General features: G+C 45.1%; 1 protein-coding gene across 1 annotated transcript in view; it reads right to left on the bottom strand.

The window, feature by feature from the left end:
- Positions 1-3678: 3678 nt before the first annotated feature.
- LOC138261649 (zinc finger protein 665-like) overlaps positions 3679-17160 on the bottom strand; it is a 143607-nt gene continuing 130125 nt past the window's right edge. The window contains exon 3 of the mRNA XM_069210818.1: positions 3679-9948. Coding sequence (XP_069066919.1) covers positions 8126-9948 — 1823 coding nt within the window. The 3' untranslated portion in view covers positions 3679-8125. The remainder of the gene's footprint in view (positions 9949-17160) is intronic.

The following is a 17160-nucleotide window of genomic DNA, read 5'->3' as shown; positions in this document are numbered from 1 at the left end:
TGCAGAGAGATCCAGGAGAATGAGGGCCACGGTTTCACCCTTGTCGGTCAGGGCTCGGATGTCGTCCATGGCTGCGATGAGGGCGGTTTCGGTGCTGTGGTTGGCCCTGAATCCGAACTGAGTGGAGTCGAGGGAGTCGGAGGTTTCCAGGGCGGCGGTGAGTTGAGCGTTGACGATTTTCTCAATCACTTTGGCGGGGAACGGTAGGAGGGAGATAGGCCGGAAGTTTTTGAGTTCGGTGGGGTCTGCTGCAGGTTTCTTTAAGAGGGCGTTGAGTTCTGCGTGTTTCCAGCTTTCAGGGAAGGTAGCAGTGGTGAGGGAGGCGTTGATGACGTCTCGGAGGTGGGGTGCGATGGTGTTGTCGGCCTTGTTGTAAATGTGGTGAGGACAGGGGTCGGAGGGTGATCCAGAGTGGATCGAGTTCATGACGCGGGTGGTTTCCTCGGTGGTGGTAGGGTTCCAGGCGAGGATGGTGGAGATGTTGTTTGCGGCTTCCGGGGGCGGGTTCATGTTGGTGGTCGTGAAGCTGTTGTAGATGTCGGCAATCTCACGGTGGAAGAAGGTCGCGAGGGAGTCGCAGAGGTCCTGTGAGGGAGGGATGGGGTTGGTTTCTGCGTCCGGGTTGGAGAGCTCTTTGACGATGCCAAATAGTTCCTTGCTGTTGTGGGCGTTGTTGTCAAGTCTGTTCTGGTAGGCTGTTTTTCGTGCGGTGCGGAGGCGTTGGTGGTGTTGGCGGGTGGTGTCCTTGAGAGCTGTCAGGTTTTCCCCTGTCGGGTTGAGGCGCCATGTCTTCTCGCGGAGGCGGCATTCTTTCTTGGAGTTTTTGAGTTTGGTGGTGAACCAGGAGTTTTTCTTGTGGTTGTTGGTGTTGGTTTGGGTCTTCAGAGGGGCCAGGAGGTTGGCGCAGTCGGAGATCCAGTTGGTGAGGTTGTTGGCGGCCTCGTTGGGGTTGCTGGTGCTGGTGGGTTGGTTCAGGGAGAGCGTTGCTGCGAGTTGTTCTGTGGTGATTCGGTTCCAGTATCTTTTTGGTGGTTGCCGGGTGTGGTGATGCACGGTGGTATTCTTGAAGCTGAAGTGGACGCAGCTGTGGTCCGACCATGTGAGTTCGGTGGTGTGGCTGAAGGTGATGTGTTTGCTTGAGGAGAAGATGGGGTCGAGCGTGTGTCCGGCGTAGTGGGTGGGGGTGTTGACCAGTTGTTTCAGTCCCAGGTTGGCGAGGTTGTCTAGAACGGCGGTGGTGTTGTTGTCGGTGTGGTTCTCCAGGTGAAAGTTGAGGTCTCCTAGGAGGATGTAGTCGGTGGATGAGAGTGCGTGGGGGTTGACGAAGTCTGCGATGTCTTCGCTGAACTTGGTGCGGGGTCCTGGTGGTCTGTACATGAGGGTGCCTCTTAGGGTTGTCTTGGGGTCGATGTGGATCGCGAAGTGGAGGTGTTCGGCGTCGGGAAGTGAGTTGTCGGTGTGAGTCGAGATGCTGATGGAGCTTTTGTGTGCGATGGCGATGCCTCCTCCGGTGCGGTTGAAGCGGTCTCTCCGGATGATTTTGTAGCCGTCGGGGATGGCTATGGCGGTGTCGGGTGCCGAGGAGGGGCTCATCCAGGTCTCGGTGAGGAAGGCGATGTCTGGGTTCGTTGAGTTGATGAGGTTCCACAGTTCGATGGCGTGCCTGTGGACGGAGCGGGTGTTGACCAGGATGCATTCGAGGTTGCTTCCGGGGGCGTCGTTCTTGGTGGTGGCGGTGTGGGTCCGTAGGCAGGTGAAGCGGCAGTTGCTGCAGGTGAAGGGTCCGTGGGTTCGTTTGGGGGGTGGCGCGGTAGCAGCCCGGCGCGCGGCCGGGGTTGAGGTTGGCGAGGGTGGCGGAGTCATAGGTCAAGCGGGGGGCGCGGGGGCCAGGGGTTCGGGCGCTGGGCGCGGTCCAGGCGCGGACGGGCGCAGACGGGCTTGCCTTAGGCGCGCCTTCGGCACACCAGCGGCGCGGCCGCCATTTAAGGGGTAGGTGGGGAGGCGGGGTCGGCTGGGAGGCGGGAGGTGGGCGGGCAGGGGAGCTGGAAGCGGCAAAAAAGAGCGGCAAAAAAGAGCGGCAAAAAACGATGGGAAAAGCGCGGTAGGAGCGGCGGGGAATGCGGCAAGATGGCGAAAAGGGAGCAAGAGCCTACTACAATCTACTAAAAAGGAGGGGCTGAGAGGGGAGGACGGCGCACGGCACTCGGGGGCACACGCACGGGATACAAGGAGAGAAAAGGGGAATTTCAGTCACTCGGGGGCACACGCATGGGATACAAGGAGAGAAAAGGGATTTCAGTCAGCACCAGCACAAGCTCAGAACTCGGGGTACACGGGCAAGAAGGGGGGAGCACACTCACAGGAGAGGAAGGCAGTCAGGGACTGGAGGCGCTGCGTGAGCAGGGGAGCGACCTACCCGAGGGTCAGTGGTCGCTACCTCTGCCTCGCAGCGGCCGCCATTTAAGGGGTAGGTGGGGAGGCGAGGTCGGCTGGGAGGCGGGAGGTGGGCGGGCAGGGGAGCTGGAAGCGGCAAAAAAGAGCGGCAAAAAAGAGCGGCAAAAAACGGCGGGAAAAGCGCGGTAGGAGCGGCGGGGAATGCGCCAAGACGGCGAAAAGGGAGCAAGAGCCTACTACAATCTACTAAAAAGGAGGGGCTGAGAGGGGAGGACGGCGCACGGCACGGCACTCGGCAGTTCATATCTTACCCTTTATTGTTAGGCTCTGATCAGAAGCAAGGCAAATGTGTCTTGGAGCTCCAGTTCTACTTTGGGTGTCCGTTCTCTTCTGGAACTGCAAATCCTCACTATGGATGCCTGGTCCGGTGGTTCGTTCCAGTTAGGGACTCTGACGAAGTTGGACTGTTCGTAAGCAAAGAAAAAAGCAGTCACGATGCAGCTTCACATTTTATAGGTTTTGTCCATATATAATTGGTGGACGGTGAAGGAGTAGTGGTTCAAAGCTCTTGGGATTTGTGATTTGCTTACATGTTTTAATGTTTTTTTATTGGCAGTTCAATGACGTGGGGTGCTATTTTCTCATTATGTTTACTTCTGGTTTAAAGACCACACTACAAACTTTCTAAACTTGCAAACCAAACGAAGATGCAGGAGTGATGGCCTTGGTAATAAGAGATTGATTGTGTATGTTGTCAACAGACCATCAGCCAGCAAACACCAAAAAACATTTAAGATCAACCCAGACTAGTTTCTCTCACTCAGATGAGCATCCCATATAGACACTGTTAATTTCATAGTTTATGTTTTTTTTTAAAACACTTTAAGCTCAGAGCCTTTTGTGTGCAGCATGCACTTACGGCTAACACATGAAAAAAATGTGCCACAAAAAAAGGGCAAACATAGAAAAGATCAATAGTATTAAAATGACTATTCTATTTGAACGGAGGGCCAAACCAGCTACTACAACTCTAAAAACCAACACTTCTCTTCTTATTTCACTTGGCTTTTAGAGTCTTTAATCTTAGTCCACTGTCACACATATGGAAGACAATATTAATTATTTAGTTGACAGATTGTTTTAAAATTGTATTTGGCTCATCTGCATTTTACCTGTGCTGATTTTTTTTTTCAGAAGCCAGACTATAACCTCATTTTTAAAAGAAACCCCATGGTTCTTGAGACAGTGGCTTTCCCACATTTGCAATAATATTTATTTTGTTCTGGACAGTCATTTTTTTCTTAAATTGCGGCACCTCCTTACCTTACTTCACAATATTTCCCCTTTGGAAAGAGGTACCTTGGGAATAGCACTTTTGCTTTGAATATTTTACAGGTTATATCTCCTCTGGACTGTAGCCACAGATCACTGGGATAGATTTGATAAGGAACTTTATTTGCTTGATTATTATCAAGAAATTATATCAGTTGGAGTAGGTCTCTTCAATATCTGTAGTAACTTAACTGCAGTGTTATGCGCAGACATATGGCTTGCAAACTGGCATCCTTTCGAAGCGTGCTTCTACTAGTCTCAAAGAGCTCCTTCATTCTCCCTTTGCTTTATCCAGTGAAGTCTAAAGCAGGTTTTAGAAGAAACTGCAATGTTACCTACATCTCCTCCATCCTTTGGGACAGTCTGCTCTTTAGATGAGTACCTTGTGTTGAAGTGCCAATTGTTTAGAGATTTCTGTGGAACTTTGGCTAAATGGTAATGGAGCATATGCCCACCAATTTGGTTTGCTTGCTGACCTGGGGTCTTGGTCTAAAACATGGCTGTAATTGTGTAAGAATCTGTAGGTCGCATAGTATTGATGATGTCAGTGTGGACCCAGTAGGGGCATCAGCAGCAATGTGCTCAGTAGTGGTAGTGATCATCTTGTTAACCTCTCTTTAGCCATTGCACCTTCCAGCAGGCAGTTTTAAAGCTTATCACCTTAACTGGTGTGCTGACTGACTTAGGGTGAGGTTGGGTTTGGATTAGGGGCCTAAGCAGATTTTGAATTACCCCTTAATGCCTCAGCTCAAGACCAAGGACCAGGTCAAGGGATACTGCAAAGGGAGTTTACTACATATAGCTTAAACTGGGCTGTGGTCTGGAGGGTACTTTCTATCATACGCCTTGGAGCTGCCCCAAGATTGGGATTTTTTGCGAGGTGGTGGGAGAGACGCTGGAGGGTACTACGGGGATACCCCTGGTGCTTCTGCCTGGCCTGGCACTGCTAGGTGTCTGGGGCAGCTGGATCACACAAACAAATTATTGGTCAATCTTGGCTGCACGGTGGAAAAATAAGATATTGCTAGAAAATTCCAGTTCCAAGAATGGTTAGATGGTATGGACCACTGTTGAATGCTGGAAAAGGAAGTTTATCAGGGAAGAGATTGTGAGCAGAAATATGAAAAGATATGGGGCGACTGGGTCACTGGATTTGGTTAAAATGGGTATCCACAGCAGGGACATCTGCTACCTCAGACAGAGCGCATAACGTTGAGGAGGGGCACTCCTGGACTGGACCCAAGGAATGCTGGAAGTTTGTTAGAGGAAACAATTGTGTGCGATTTGAACCTGCTATATTGTGCAATTAAAGGATATATGTATTATGAGGAGGAGAGGGTGGGTGGCACGTTTTAGTATGAGGTTTGTTTGCCTTGCATTCAACAAATAAAACACTGACCAAAAACAGTAATGATGTTGCTACAGTGAGGGAACCCTCAGTCGAGCTCACTGTTAATTAAGTATTCAATGGATTGTGCATGATAAGTTTCAAAACTGTGTTTGATACATGAGATTTACGCTTTCCACTTAAACAGAATACAATTAAGGTCAGCACAATAAATAAAATAACAATAATACAATAAACAATAAAAATTAAAATCCAGAAAAGTACCAGTCAGCAAACTATATTCGATTAGCCGGAAAGCAACACTGCAAAATGTTGTCTGCTTGATTTGATTTTATCTGATATGACCAGGACAAAGGATTTTTGTTATTTTGTTGAACAGTCCTGTTCGCCCGGAGATGGAAGACAGCAGCAAAGACACGTAGGTTTGATTCGTACAAATATTCCCTGCCAGACTGGTATCCAAATAGGTAGTTCCATAAATTAACGTGAAACGTGCTTCAGGAGGGCAAACACTGACAACTGCCTACTAACGTACCTTTGAAGGGAAGGGAAGGAAATTGACTCTCCAAGTACACCATCATGACCCTTTGCTTAGTCATCCAAGAAAAGTACCAACAGTGGCTTGTCTGGCATTCATGCATTGAGAAAGCATAACATGTCGCAGGATTTTATAGCTAAAAGAAAAGAGCAAGACCTCTCAAGACAATGTAAAGGTGGGCACATATTAGGTCCCCTCTGCAGAGTCCTACATCCAAAACAGCAACTGGAATTAATGTAGTAATGATGACTTTCATTATTCCAGACATATTTTATAGAAATGCAATCCTAGCTAGAGACATATTGCTAACCAGGAAGAAATAACTAGAAAGATTTAAAAGTGGAAAAAGGCATTCATGCATTGAGAAAGCATTACATGTCGCAGGATTTTACAGCTAAAAGAAAAGAGCAAGACCTCTCAAGACAATGTAAAGGTGGGCACAAATTAGGTTCCCTCTGCTGAGTCCTACATCCAAGAGAGGAACGGGAATTAATGTAGTAATGATGAATTTCATTATTCCAGACATATTTTTATAGAAATGCAATCCTAGCTAGAGACATATTGCTAACCAGGAAGAAAGAACTAGAAAGATTTAAAAGTGGAAAAAGATGGCAGGAAAGGCCGGTGATCCCACTGGGCATTTAAAAACGTGCACATTCACCAACCAAATCACCCATTATTTGGTGTTTTAAGTTACTACGTAAATGTCAGTACCAAATAATGTACATATAACTTTCTTTTGATTATAAGCAAATCAAGGAAGAGGCCTGACATCCACCATAAACAAATAGGGAGGACAGTTATGCTCCAACGGCCACTGATGGTTAAACACCTGCAGTCATGATACTGACTTCTAACATAAAAGTACATTGTACCATTAGCAGTAAGTGTTGTGGTGGAGTGGACACAGAGGTATTTTTTTGGGGGGGTTGGAGGTTTTTACTAAAAAGTTAACTTTCAGTTTACAGATTTGCCAAGTTACTCATCACAACCTGTTACACTTCTGAAACTCTAAATATAAGACAAAGCTGTACCACTATATAGCGAACACCTGCATGGTGATATTATAAGGTATCCGTGAAGCGCTGCCAAGACCCGCTTCTTGCAAGCCCAAACAAATGCAAACTGCATAATCCACTTTTTTTTTTTTTAACAGTCTCTGAATGAAAGTAAATACACAACTGTTAAATTAGCTTGTTTGTTATGGCATCCCCAGACAGCCGCTATGTACAAGTTACAAATATTGTACTGCTCTCCCTAGGTTACTCCAATCTTATTGTTCACAGACTAGTTAGCATACTTCACTCTTCTATGGTGTTTTCTTGATGTTGGATTGTGAGAGTTACATCTAAATTTGGTGGCATTTAAGTATCTTTCCCTGGTTTGCAACTGCCCCGTTTGTTTAGACTTGCTATTACTAAGAGAGAACCAATTCATAAGTTTGCAAAAAAGTAGCACCTACTGTTTCAAATAAAATTTTCTCCCACATTCAGAAGTCGTGTGAGTGTGTGACCTACGTCAGCTTGCAGACAGTACTTACTTTATGGATAATGATCCATTCCAAATATGCTCCACTGACCCCCATAATATGAGTTCTAGCCCGGTAACAAGCCTACATCTCACCCAACAATGCCCTTTAAACGTCTCCCAAAACACAGCTTTCCGGGAGTGCAGTTACCAGTCTCCTCTATATTTGTGTAGTAAAGCAGGGAAGGTTGGGTTTAAACAGTCACAGTGTTATCCTTAATTGTAGCCTCTTTCCCAGATCGTCTCCCTCATACCAAGGTTCCACTTGTAAACCACAGAAATGTATTATGTACAATAACTTCAAACTGGATTCTTACGCCATATGACACAATCGTCATAATGGAGAAATACTGCAGCTGACCAAGCATGGCAAAAAGGGGACACTATAACAATCCTGGGACAACTTTATATTGCCAGGACAGGCGCAACTAGCTGATCTTTATGGTAGTGCCATTTCAATGAACCATGAATCTCAAAGTCCAACAATTGCCAACTTTTACAGACCTTGGATTTGACAGGACAAAAGTGAGAGATGCATGTAATCAATAAGAGTACTAAGAGTGAAATTTCACTCAAACAATTGGATCAGTCTGTTCTGACAAAAAGCAGATTGAATTAGAGCAACAAAAGTATGGAGCGTGGAATTCTACGTAATTCATAAATACGTAATTCATATTCATTTTGAAGGGCTGACTGAAACCCATATTATAGACAACGGCAGCTTTCAAATCTATTCAAATCTATCAAGTGTCACAGTAAGGTAATAAAAATGGTCAGCAAGGATGCCAAAAACATTCTTAAACTGCCCTTTAGGAAACAAACTAAACAAAATTCATACCAAGATACTGCAGTACCTGTGGATCTCCTATCTGCTTGCGATTTCAGTGCACAGAGCTAGAATACTTTCACTGGAAACAAGTAATGAAATGTCAACAGACAAAACACATGAAGGATTTTGTCAAACCCTTAAGCCCCTTGCAACGCTGTCACATAATACCCCCTCTGTGGGTTTTTTGATGTGTAGTCAAGTTCTGCTTATGCCGGAATGTCTTGCCACAGTCATTGCATTGATATGGACGCTCACCAGTGTGGGTTCGCAGATGTGCAATAAGGTGGTGCTTCTGAATGAAGCTTTTACCACACTCTGAACACGTAAATGGTCTTTCGCCAGTATGAGTTTGTTGGTGGCACTTCAGGTACTCCCGTTTCCTGAAGCTCTGCTCACATTCACCACACTTGTAGGGTCTCTCACCAGTGTGGGTGCGGCTGTGGATTTTCAAGTTTTCACAAGTGCTGAAGGTCTTTCCACAATCACTACATATGTAGGGCCGCTCTCCTGTGTGTGTCCGCTGATGTCTTGTCAAGTGCTGCTTCTGGATGAATCCCTTCCCACAATCCGTGCATGTGAATGGCCTCTCCCCAGAGTGAATCTGCTGGTGGCGCTTCAGACAGCCCCGCTTCCGGAATGTTTTTTCACAAACAGTACACGTGTAGGGGCGCTCAGTTGTGTGAGTATGCAGGTGAAATTTTAGGTGCTTTAAGAAACGGAATGTTTTGCCACATTCACCACACTCATACGGCTTCTCCCCTGGTGGTGGTGAGTTTGGCTTCATGTCACCATCATCAGATTTGAGTTGGCCGTCTTCTGTATGAGAACGCAGGTGTGATTTCAGGAGCTTCTGTGACTTGAAGGTCTTCCCACATTCATCGCACCTTTTGAGGGGTTCGTCTGTATGTAGTTTGTGGTGTCGCTTGAGGTGCTCATAGGTAGTGAAGCTTTTCCCACATTCACTGCATATGTGAGGGCTCCCCTTTGTAGGTGGTGTTGAGGAAGAGTATGGGTATTCCTCAACAATCACCACTTTGAATGGTCTCTCCCCTGTGTGTGTGCGTTGGTGACGCAAAAGGTGGTGCTTCTGGATAAAGCCTTTACTACACTCATTGCAGCGAAAAGGCCTCTCCCCTGTGTGAATCTGCTGGTGACGTTTCAAGTGTTCATGCTTCCGAAAAGTCTTACCACAGCTGCCACACTTGTGCGGCTTCTCTCCTCTGTGAAGCTTCTGGTGAAATTTCAGATGCTTAAACGTTCGAAAACCTTCACCACACTCCCCACACTGGAAAGAGGTCTCACCATTGTGGGTCCTCTGGTGTGCTGTAAGGGTTTGCTTGTGCCTGAAACGTTTACCACAGTCTTCACACTTATGTATTCTCTCCCCAGTGTGAGTTTGCCTGTGTACCTTGAGCACCCGATGGGCCCTGAAGCTCTTACCACACTCATTACATTTGAACGGCCGCTCCCCTGTGTGGATCCGCTGGTGTATTTTTAGACGCTCATTAGTGCTCAGGCTTTTTCCACACTCTTCACACTTGTATGGTCTCTCGCCTGTGTGGGTTCTTAGGTGTGTAACCAAATGTTGCTTCTGAATAAAGCTCTTACCACACTCAATGCAAGTGTAGGGCCTCTCCCCAGTGTGGGTTTGCTGGTGACGTTTTAAGCTGTCACGTTTACGGAAACCTTTTCCACATTCATTACACTGATAGAGTTTCTCTTCAGACGCCTCAATTTTTGGCTGCACTGAAGAGTCAGGACTAGGGCGGAATCCCTCCTCATATGGGGAGGTTCTGCCCTGCTCTATATCCGATTGGCTTCTCTGGGTCCTGCTCTCAATGTTCGGATTCCTGTATCCATTTTCTAGTTCAGAGCCATTACCAGCATTTCCAAGGACAGCCACTGTAGACTGCTCCTGGTGGTCTACCTTTTCAAACTTCGGATGATGTTTATCCTTGTCATTCAGCGGCCCATCATCTGCTGGGGAGAAGAAAAAAAAATCAAAAAATAAGTGAACAATTTTATCAAAAAGGAAATTCTACCAGTTAAAGCTGGAGATAACTCCCAGTGAACCAACACTCACATAAAATGAAAGTGCAAACTCAAAATTAAGAGAAGCATTACATATAAAACATTGAAATCTACTTGTGAACTAGCAAGATAAATTTTAGGAATACACAAGCTTCCAATTTTCAGTGGAGTCAGTGTGCTTCTGCAGAGTCTAACAGGAAATGTCAGTGCCCACTGTAAATTCAGCATGCAAATTATTTCAATGTTGCTCCTAACATCACCATAGGCTATTGCCTGTAGTCTGTCTCTTATGCTTACCTTTGTTTATGGGAGGTTAACCCAACTGTAGTGTGATCAATGTGCCTTTGTGGGCAAAGAGAGTATTGTATAGGTATTTTGTTTGCTAAACTACAAATGAACATATTGGGAGGCAGATTTGTTTCTGTCCGCTGCATTTAGATGGTCTGCAGTCTTCTGCGAGGCATTACTACCAAGGGCAAGGAAGAAGGTGCAAGCCAAATCTTCTGTTATTGTTAGCAAAAGAGAGTGAGAATTAAGATGCAGGTGAGTACTCAGACTTTGCTGAGTGAGTACACAGCAGGTGTGAAACTGGACCTTGCTGCACAAGCAGACATTTGTGTGCATTTGAACAGGAGTGGACACATTTCCACTCTTTCAAGGTATGTAGTAACTTTATAAAGCATCATTCAGGATCAATGGGATTGTAGTATGATGTCTGTGTAGTGGAGTAGTGAGTGCAGGTATCTGCAACCATCAATGAAAGTCAGGGATTGAAGCAATGCCAGCTGAGTTGATAGAGAATGACCTGTAGCAGGATTAGCTTCTCACCACAGGGATTCGTTGGGGAACCCCGTTCGGTGGAAACAATGACTAGTGGCCATAGGCATTAAAGAAATGTGGTAATCATTTTAACTGACTCTGCGATTGAGTTTGTGCACCATTTGGATGCAGGAGAGTATTCCTCTAAGTATGGGTGTGGTTGATCTCCATTTTGTGTCACAGTTATTAACTGGTTAGGGGGCTTGGAAGGGTATAGAACAAACAACAACATCAGTTCTTCTCTAGTATTTCTACCAAAGGAAGCAATTGCATTTCAAGAAGAATGGAGAGGTATTTTTGAGCTGAATGTCTCGTGTTCCAGGTCATGGGAGGTTTGCGAAAGATATGTTTTTTTTTTTTTTAGATCTGGTGTTATTAAACATCTTTTGTTTCAACTACAATTACATATGTAATAATATACCTATAGAGGCTTTCGACCACCCCATTCAATCTACTGGTCTGTTGTGGTGTCAATCATACGTTTCTTCTGTTCACTACAACATATAGCAAGGGGCAATTGGTCAGCCCACTTTAGCCACTGCTTACCATCACAGCGGGTGACCCAATTCTGCTCTTTTGCAAGGGTCATCTGTCTCAAAATAGTTCTTTTCAGTGCCAAATACCACTGTGGCAATGTGTGCTTTCTGTGGCCCCAAAATATTAATATATCTGCCAGCTCTTATTACAATGCTCCTTTACAAAAACCATGACAAAACAAGCACTGACATAGCCACAAGGCTGACTGCCAATGCCAGATCAATTGTTTTGCCAATGCTTGTAGCTAAGGGGTTACAAGGTTTCCACCATTTACAACAAATGGTTGCAACAATGACTGACACACGGAGAATTTGAGGTTTCCGATTTGCCCCGAAAATGGAAGTGATTTTGGGGGGAAACCAGAGAATGTTATATTGCTAAGTGGAACAATTGTTTGTTCTAAGTTTACTAGTGGGGAAAAAGAAGAATATTGTTGCAATTACCCAATATTACACATGTCCAATCTATGAATTCAAGGTAAGTTATGGATGCTGGAAATATTAGTTTCCAAAAGGTCACAACCACTGCCCAATATATAAACGAATGTCTAGCAAAAACAAACTTGGTCAAACCTGTATGGATTATCGTGAGTTGGATCAAATGGGGTTTTTAATCTTATTGTGCATAATTCTTGAAAGAACGAGTGTCAGAAATGTGCTTAGGCAAACCACTACCAGCTGTGAAAGTGGTATCTTGAACAGGTTTATAAATTATGGGGCACATCAACATTGAGCTATATGTGGGGGGAGAGAGAGAGAGAGAGAAAAAAAAATGTATTTGTTACTGTGTTGTTGTGTCCCTCCCTAATAGAACTGTTCCCTGGAAACTATGCCTGGTATCAAGGAAAACTAAAAGTATATGCTACTCCCCATCATACCCATCTTAAGGGGGTTTATATCAGGCACAATGTGTAATTAATGGTATAACAGTGACAACAGAATAATAAAGGCCATCCTTGACTTATTTTAAACATTAGTTATATAGGTGTGGCATATTGGCAACCATCACTGACATATAGAGAGCACTGCTGGGCTACTTTTATCCATCCTTGACATAATGGTGGTCGTCCCTTGTATAATGATGCTATTATTATGGTTATATGGTTGACATCCTTGCTATTATGGTGTCCAGCTTTGGCACACCGGTGGTCCTGGTATAAATATGTCCCTTATTGGCATACTGCACACCCTCAGTGTTATGGCAAGCATCCACAGCCTATGACTGTAATACCTGGGCGTTTGAAGCAGAAACTGGCCATGTGACCATGCAAGGCATTTGTGCATGTGAGCACTCAAATAAAATATAAAGATTACAATGGAGGACTGAGTATCTCCAAACAAGGAACACTGATATTTTGAAGGCAAAGGTTTATGGGTTTTGTTTTCAGAAAAGGTTTTTCTTCAATATGTTTTTTTCAGAGTGAGAAGGAGATAAAAGTCCCAATTCCAAAATACATTTAAAGTTGATAGTTGAATGATAATTCAAGCTGAGTTTGGAAGACTTATTGCTGTGGTTATGTTCTTTATGCCAGGTGGTCTATGATAATCAGGCTTTTATACAATTAGTCAGATGGAGCGATTTAATATTGATAAGCCTATTTATAGATTTCTACCAGTAACCTTGTTTAGAAGAATTGGGTGGCCACTGTTGATAATCTTGCTTTGGGTGGTCAAGGTGTAACGTTAACATATGTGTTCAATATTTTACAGTGGTAAAATTTGCTAGTAGCTCAAGAGAACTTTCCTTGAGCAGAAGTAGCTCGCTGTAGAGAAGTGGTTGCCGACCCCTGATTTGGCACATCAAGAAAAAAATCTCAAATATGCGCTATACCTTTGGGCGAGTGCACAAAGTAAATGTGAATAGAGGATCATCCAGTTTGTTATCAATTTTTTAAAACACGAAGATGTCCAACAGGTTCAAAAAGGTGGAGCACCCATGATGATCACATTTTCATAGGGAATAAATCTGCTGAAGATTTATAAAAACTCTTAGCTATTTTGAGTTGGGTACTAATTCCAACGAGCATTGGTAATGCCAATAGGTTCAGCTTTAAAGAACTACTGAAAAGTGATGTTAAGCTTTACAGGTAGATAGTATGGGTAATCGTTTGTTTTGGGGGAAGCAAGAAATTGTACAATATGACTGACCTAAATTGTATTGCTTGTCCTATGAATAAGAACAATAAATGAAGTGTAGAACTCAGACGAAAGAATAAACTGTAAAACTGTAAACTTTGCACTTGTATAGCGCACTACTTACCCGGTAGGGTCTCAAGGCGCTGTACGCATACCGCTGTGGAACCCCTCCTGGCTTTCCCCTGTGAGGCGCCCACTCCTGGACAGCCCCAGGGTGAAGCCAGGCATCCAAGCGCTGTGAGGGCCGTTGTGGAGATTAATCAAACTATTGCCCAGAGTTACAGAGTGGCACCCATTAATTCGATTAGGCACTGAGGCGAGAATTATCTGGTCCAAGGGAATTGAGCCCAATACCCGCCAAAGTCTTTGTCAAATACAATTTAAGCACTGTTAACAGCGTGACAACAATGTTACCGTCCAGCTTAGTAATGCTATTTTTTTCCATTTGTTTTTATTATTTTTCATATACAACGGATATACAACAATAAGCAATTGGAGTGCCAGACATCACCAATATGTGGCAGTATAAACACTGAGGCTGTACAAACAATACATCACAAACCGTAAGGCAGCAAGCAGTCAATTAGCTGTGTGAGAGCCACATACAGGAGCATGTGTTGAGGGTGGAATGCAGATTATCGGTTACGCAGGTGAGGATGACATTGCTAAGCTGAGGAGTCATGTTCGAATGTACGCTGGTAGTCTTGATAGGGTTGCCATATATCAATGGGCCTGGATGTCGGGGTTGCAAAGTGACAGTCTTCACTAACTTTGTCGCAGTATGTCATACTTTCTAGCCAGTCCATGCGGACCTAACACCTCCCCCCCAACCCCTACATCAGCGCAACTTCACATTTGGCCACCGTGAGGGCCATTGAGGCCACGCGTCATGTCATACATGGAAGGTCCCTTGTGTATTCCAGAATGGCTATTAAAGGATCGGGGTTATATTAGTAGCCAACATATCTGACATATGTCTGAACACGGCGATCCATTATCGAGAGATCTCAGGGCAGGTCCAGGACAAATGGACAAAACCCGCACCTGAAGAGAGGCATTTGGGACATTGATCCGTCTGGTCTGGGTAAAATTTAGCTATGTCGGATGGTGAGAGATAGCAGTGATGGATACATTTAAATGTAAAATTTATGTTGATGGTTTATCAAGATTTGTTGTGTTTATGTTCAGCAACAGGTCCATATCTTATGAGTGAGGGTATTGCCAATGTCCCTGGGCTACAGCTCTCTGGCTCGAGTGGTTTGGTCCAGCTTCAGGATGAGGCTTAGTTTGTACAGTCTGGAAATCAGGTGGTCCCCTCCCATGTCTGTCACTACCTGTGTCAGTGGTGAAAAGCCTTCAGGACCAAGTGGGGAAGAGGAATCTCAAAGTGTTATGTAATCTACAAAAGAGAGAGATATCCATGGTCGAGACCGGATGCTGATGTTGGCCCGTCACTAGTTGCAGTACATGGCCATTGGGAAACAAGTCCCCTAATGTGTGCAGACCGTGTTGCTGAAGTGTACGGTGAACCAGTGTCTCCCAGGTGAGAGGAGGCCATGGTTTATTATATAGCGGCAGGGCTGTGGAGTTCAGGGGTCTGCACCCGAAGCCTATGCCATACCAAACATGTTGTGGAAAAGGTTTGGATATCTTGAAGGGGGGATTCCTTTAGGTAAGAGTTGTTCATGGAGTAGCTCTCAGCTTAGTAATAATTTGATGATCAAATATATATGAAAAAAAAACAAAGGTTACAGGGTCCATATAGTTAGGCTCACATTTCCCTCATGCAAAACCGGTGTAATTCATCAATTATAGCTACCTGAGCTAACTATAACTTGCGCCCCCATAATACACTGCTTAGGACCTCACATATTAGATCATTCATGACATCATCCAGTGAGTGTTTTCTAAAAGTTCATGAGTGTTAACCATACATACCTAGGTACTACAAAAGTTAAAGTAGTATACTTTCTGTACTACTCAGTGATACAATTTCTGACATATAGTATGTGAGTGGCTGTGTGACTGTGTGTATCTGTGAATGACTGGGTGTCTGAGTGCCTATACGGGTGTGTAGGTGGGTGTGTGACTGCCTGTATAGGTGTATATGTAGGTATGTGAGTAGCTGTGTGAGTGACTATACTGATGAATGCCTAGATGAGTCAGTGATTGTATAGGTGAGTATGTGGGTGTATGGTTACTGTATGCATAAGTGAGTGGTTGTGTCAGTGACTGTATGGGAGAGTGAGTGAATGTGTGAGCAGCTGTATTAGTGGGTGGGTGTGTGAGTGGCTGCATGGGTGAGTTAGTGTCTGTCAGTGACTATATGTGAGTCAGTGGGTGTCTGAGTGGCTGAATATCTGTGTATGTAGCTGTGAAAGTGGCTACATGGGTGAATGAGTGGGTGTGTCAGGTGCTGCATGTGTGAGTGGCTGTCAGTGACTGCATGGCTGAGTGTGTGGAGGTGTGAGTGGTTGTATGGGTGAGTGACTGGGGGAGTCAGTGGCTGTGTAGGTTTAATTTCAATTTTAAATTTTATTGATTCAGATCTCAACAGAGAGCAAGAATGTATACATCCTTTAAAAATCATTAGAACATAAACAGCTCTTTCCATATAAAGAAACTGCTTAAACATTACTAAAAATTACTTTAAAATGTGTACAAATTACGGCACACAACTTAATTCCGGGATGATTTTACTAAGGCAATCAAGTCATCGGTTTTAATCACACTGTATTTAAAGCATATAGGTTTAAAAAATGTCTTTCTTGCTTCCAATACTGGCTTATAGGGACAAACAATACACAGATAACATCTTGAATCCCACCTTAACACAAATCTCATATTCCCAATGTATATCCTTTACCCGACCAGGGTTTCGTAAAATTATTTAGTTGTAAAATACCCACTCATAGCATTATTACAAAGCACCTAAAACTGTGAGCCAGAGTAAGCTTCAAATATCATTGGTTCATCTTAAAGGACCGGCTATCTGAATAGAATTTATAAGGTGCATGAGGGCCTGAAGTAGGTGGAGGTAGTGGGAGGAGGCCTCCCCTGGGCTGTGCAGGGTCCGGCTGCTGGGCCCGTTGCAAGGAGTGGCTTCGGAGAGCGGGTGCGTTTCCCGCGCTGCTGACTCGGGCAGGCCTGCTGGATAGGAGGCCCCAGGCCTCTGGTGGAGGTTGCCCAGGCCTGGAGATGGCATCCTGTGGGGGCACCGTGGAGGTGGGGCCAGCTGGAACCTGGGTGGTTGCCCTGGGGCCTGATGGACTGCAGTTGTGGGTTGGCGCACACCAGAGCAAGTGTGCGCGGAAGTGGCCCCTGGACCTAAATTTTCTACCTTTTTGATCCTTTTGGCATTTACCTATGAATGCACTGAGAGGGGTCTTCTCCTAATGGGGGTCTCTGCAGCTTCTGCACTGGTCACTTTGTGAAATAGTGGTGGACAGTGGTCCCTGGCGGTGTGGAGAGCAGCAAACTCTGTTCTTGTGGCACTTTGTGTTCCAGACTTTACTGGCGTCCCCGTGCTACAACTGGGACTGGGTCAGAACCCTGGTCCGGGTGCGGGACAAGATACGGCAGCATAAGCGGACAGACACATCACTGGGTAACAACATGGAGCAGTACACTACCCCGGGGCCCTGCCACAGAGTCCGTCCAGATCGGAGGG

The sequence above is a fragment of the Pleurodeles waltl genome, chromosome 10 (assembly GCF_031143425.1).
Source record: "Pleurodeles waltl isolate 20211129_DDA chromosome 10, aPleWal1.hap1.20221129, whole genome shotgun sequence".
Taxonomy (NCBI): domain Eukaryota; kingdom Metazoa; phylum Chordata; class Amphibia; order Caudata; family Salamandridae; genus Pleurodeles; species Pleurodeles waltl.
Note: the sequence above shows the minus strand (reverse complement) of the source record. Positions and strands in the feature narration are given on the sequence as shown.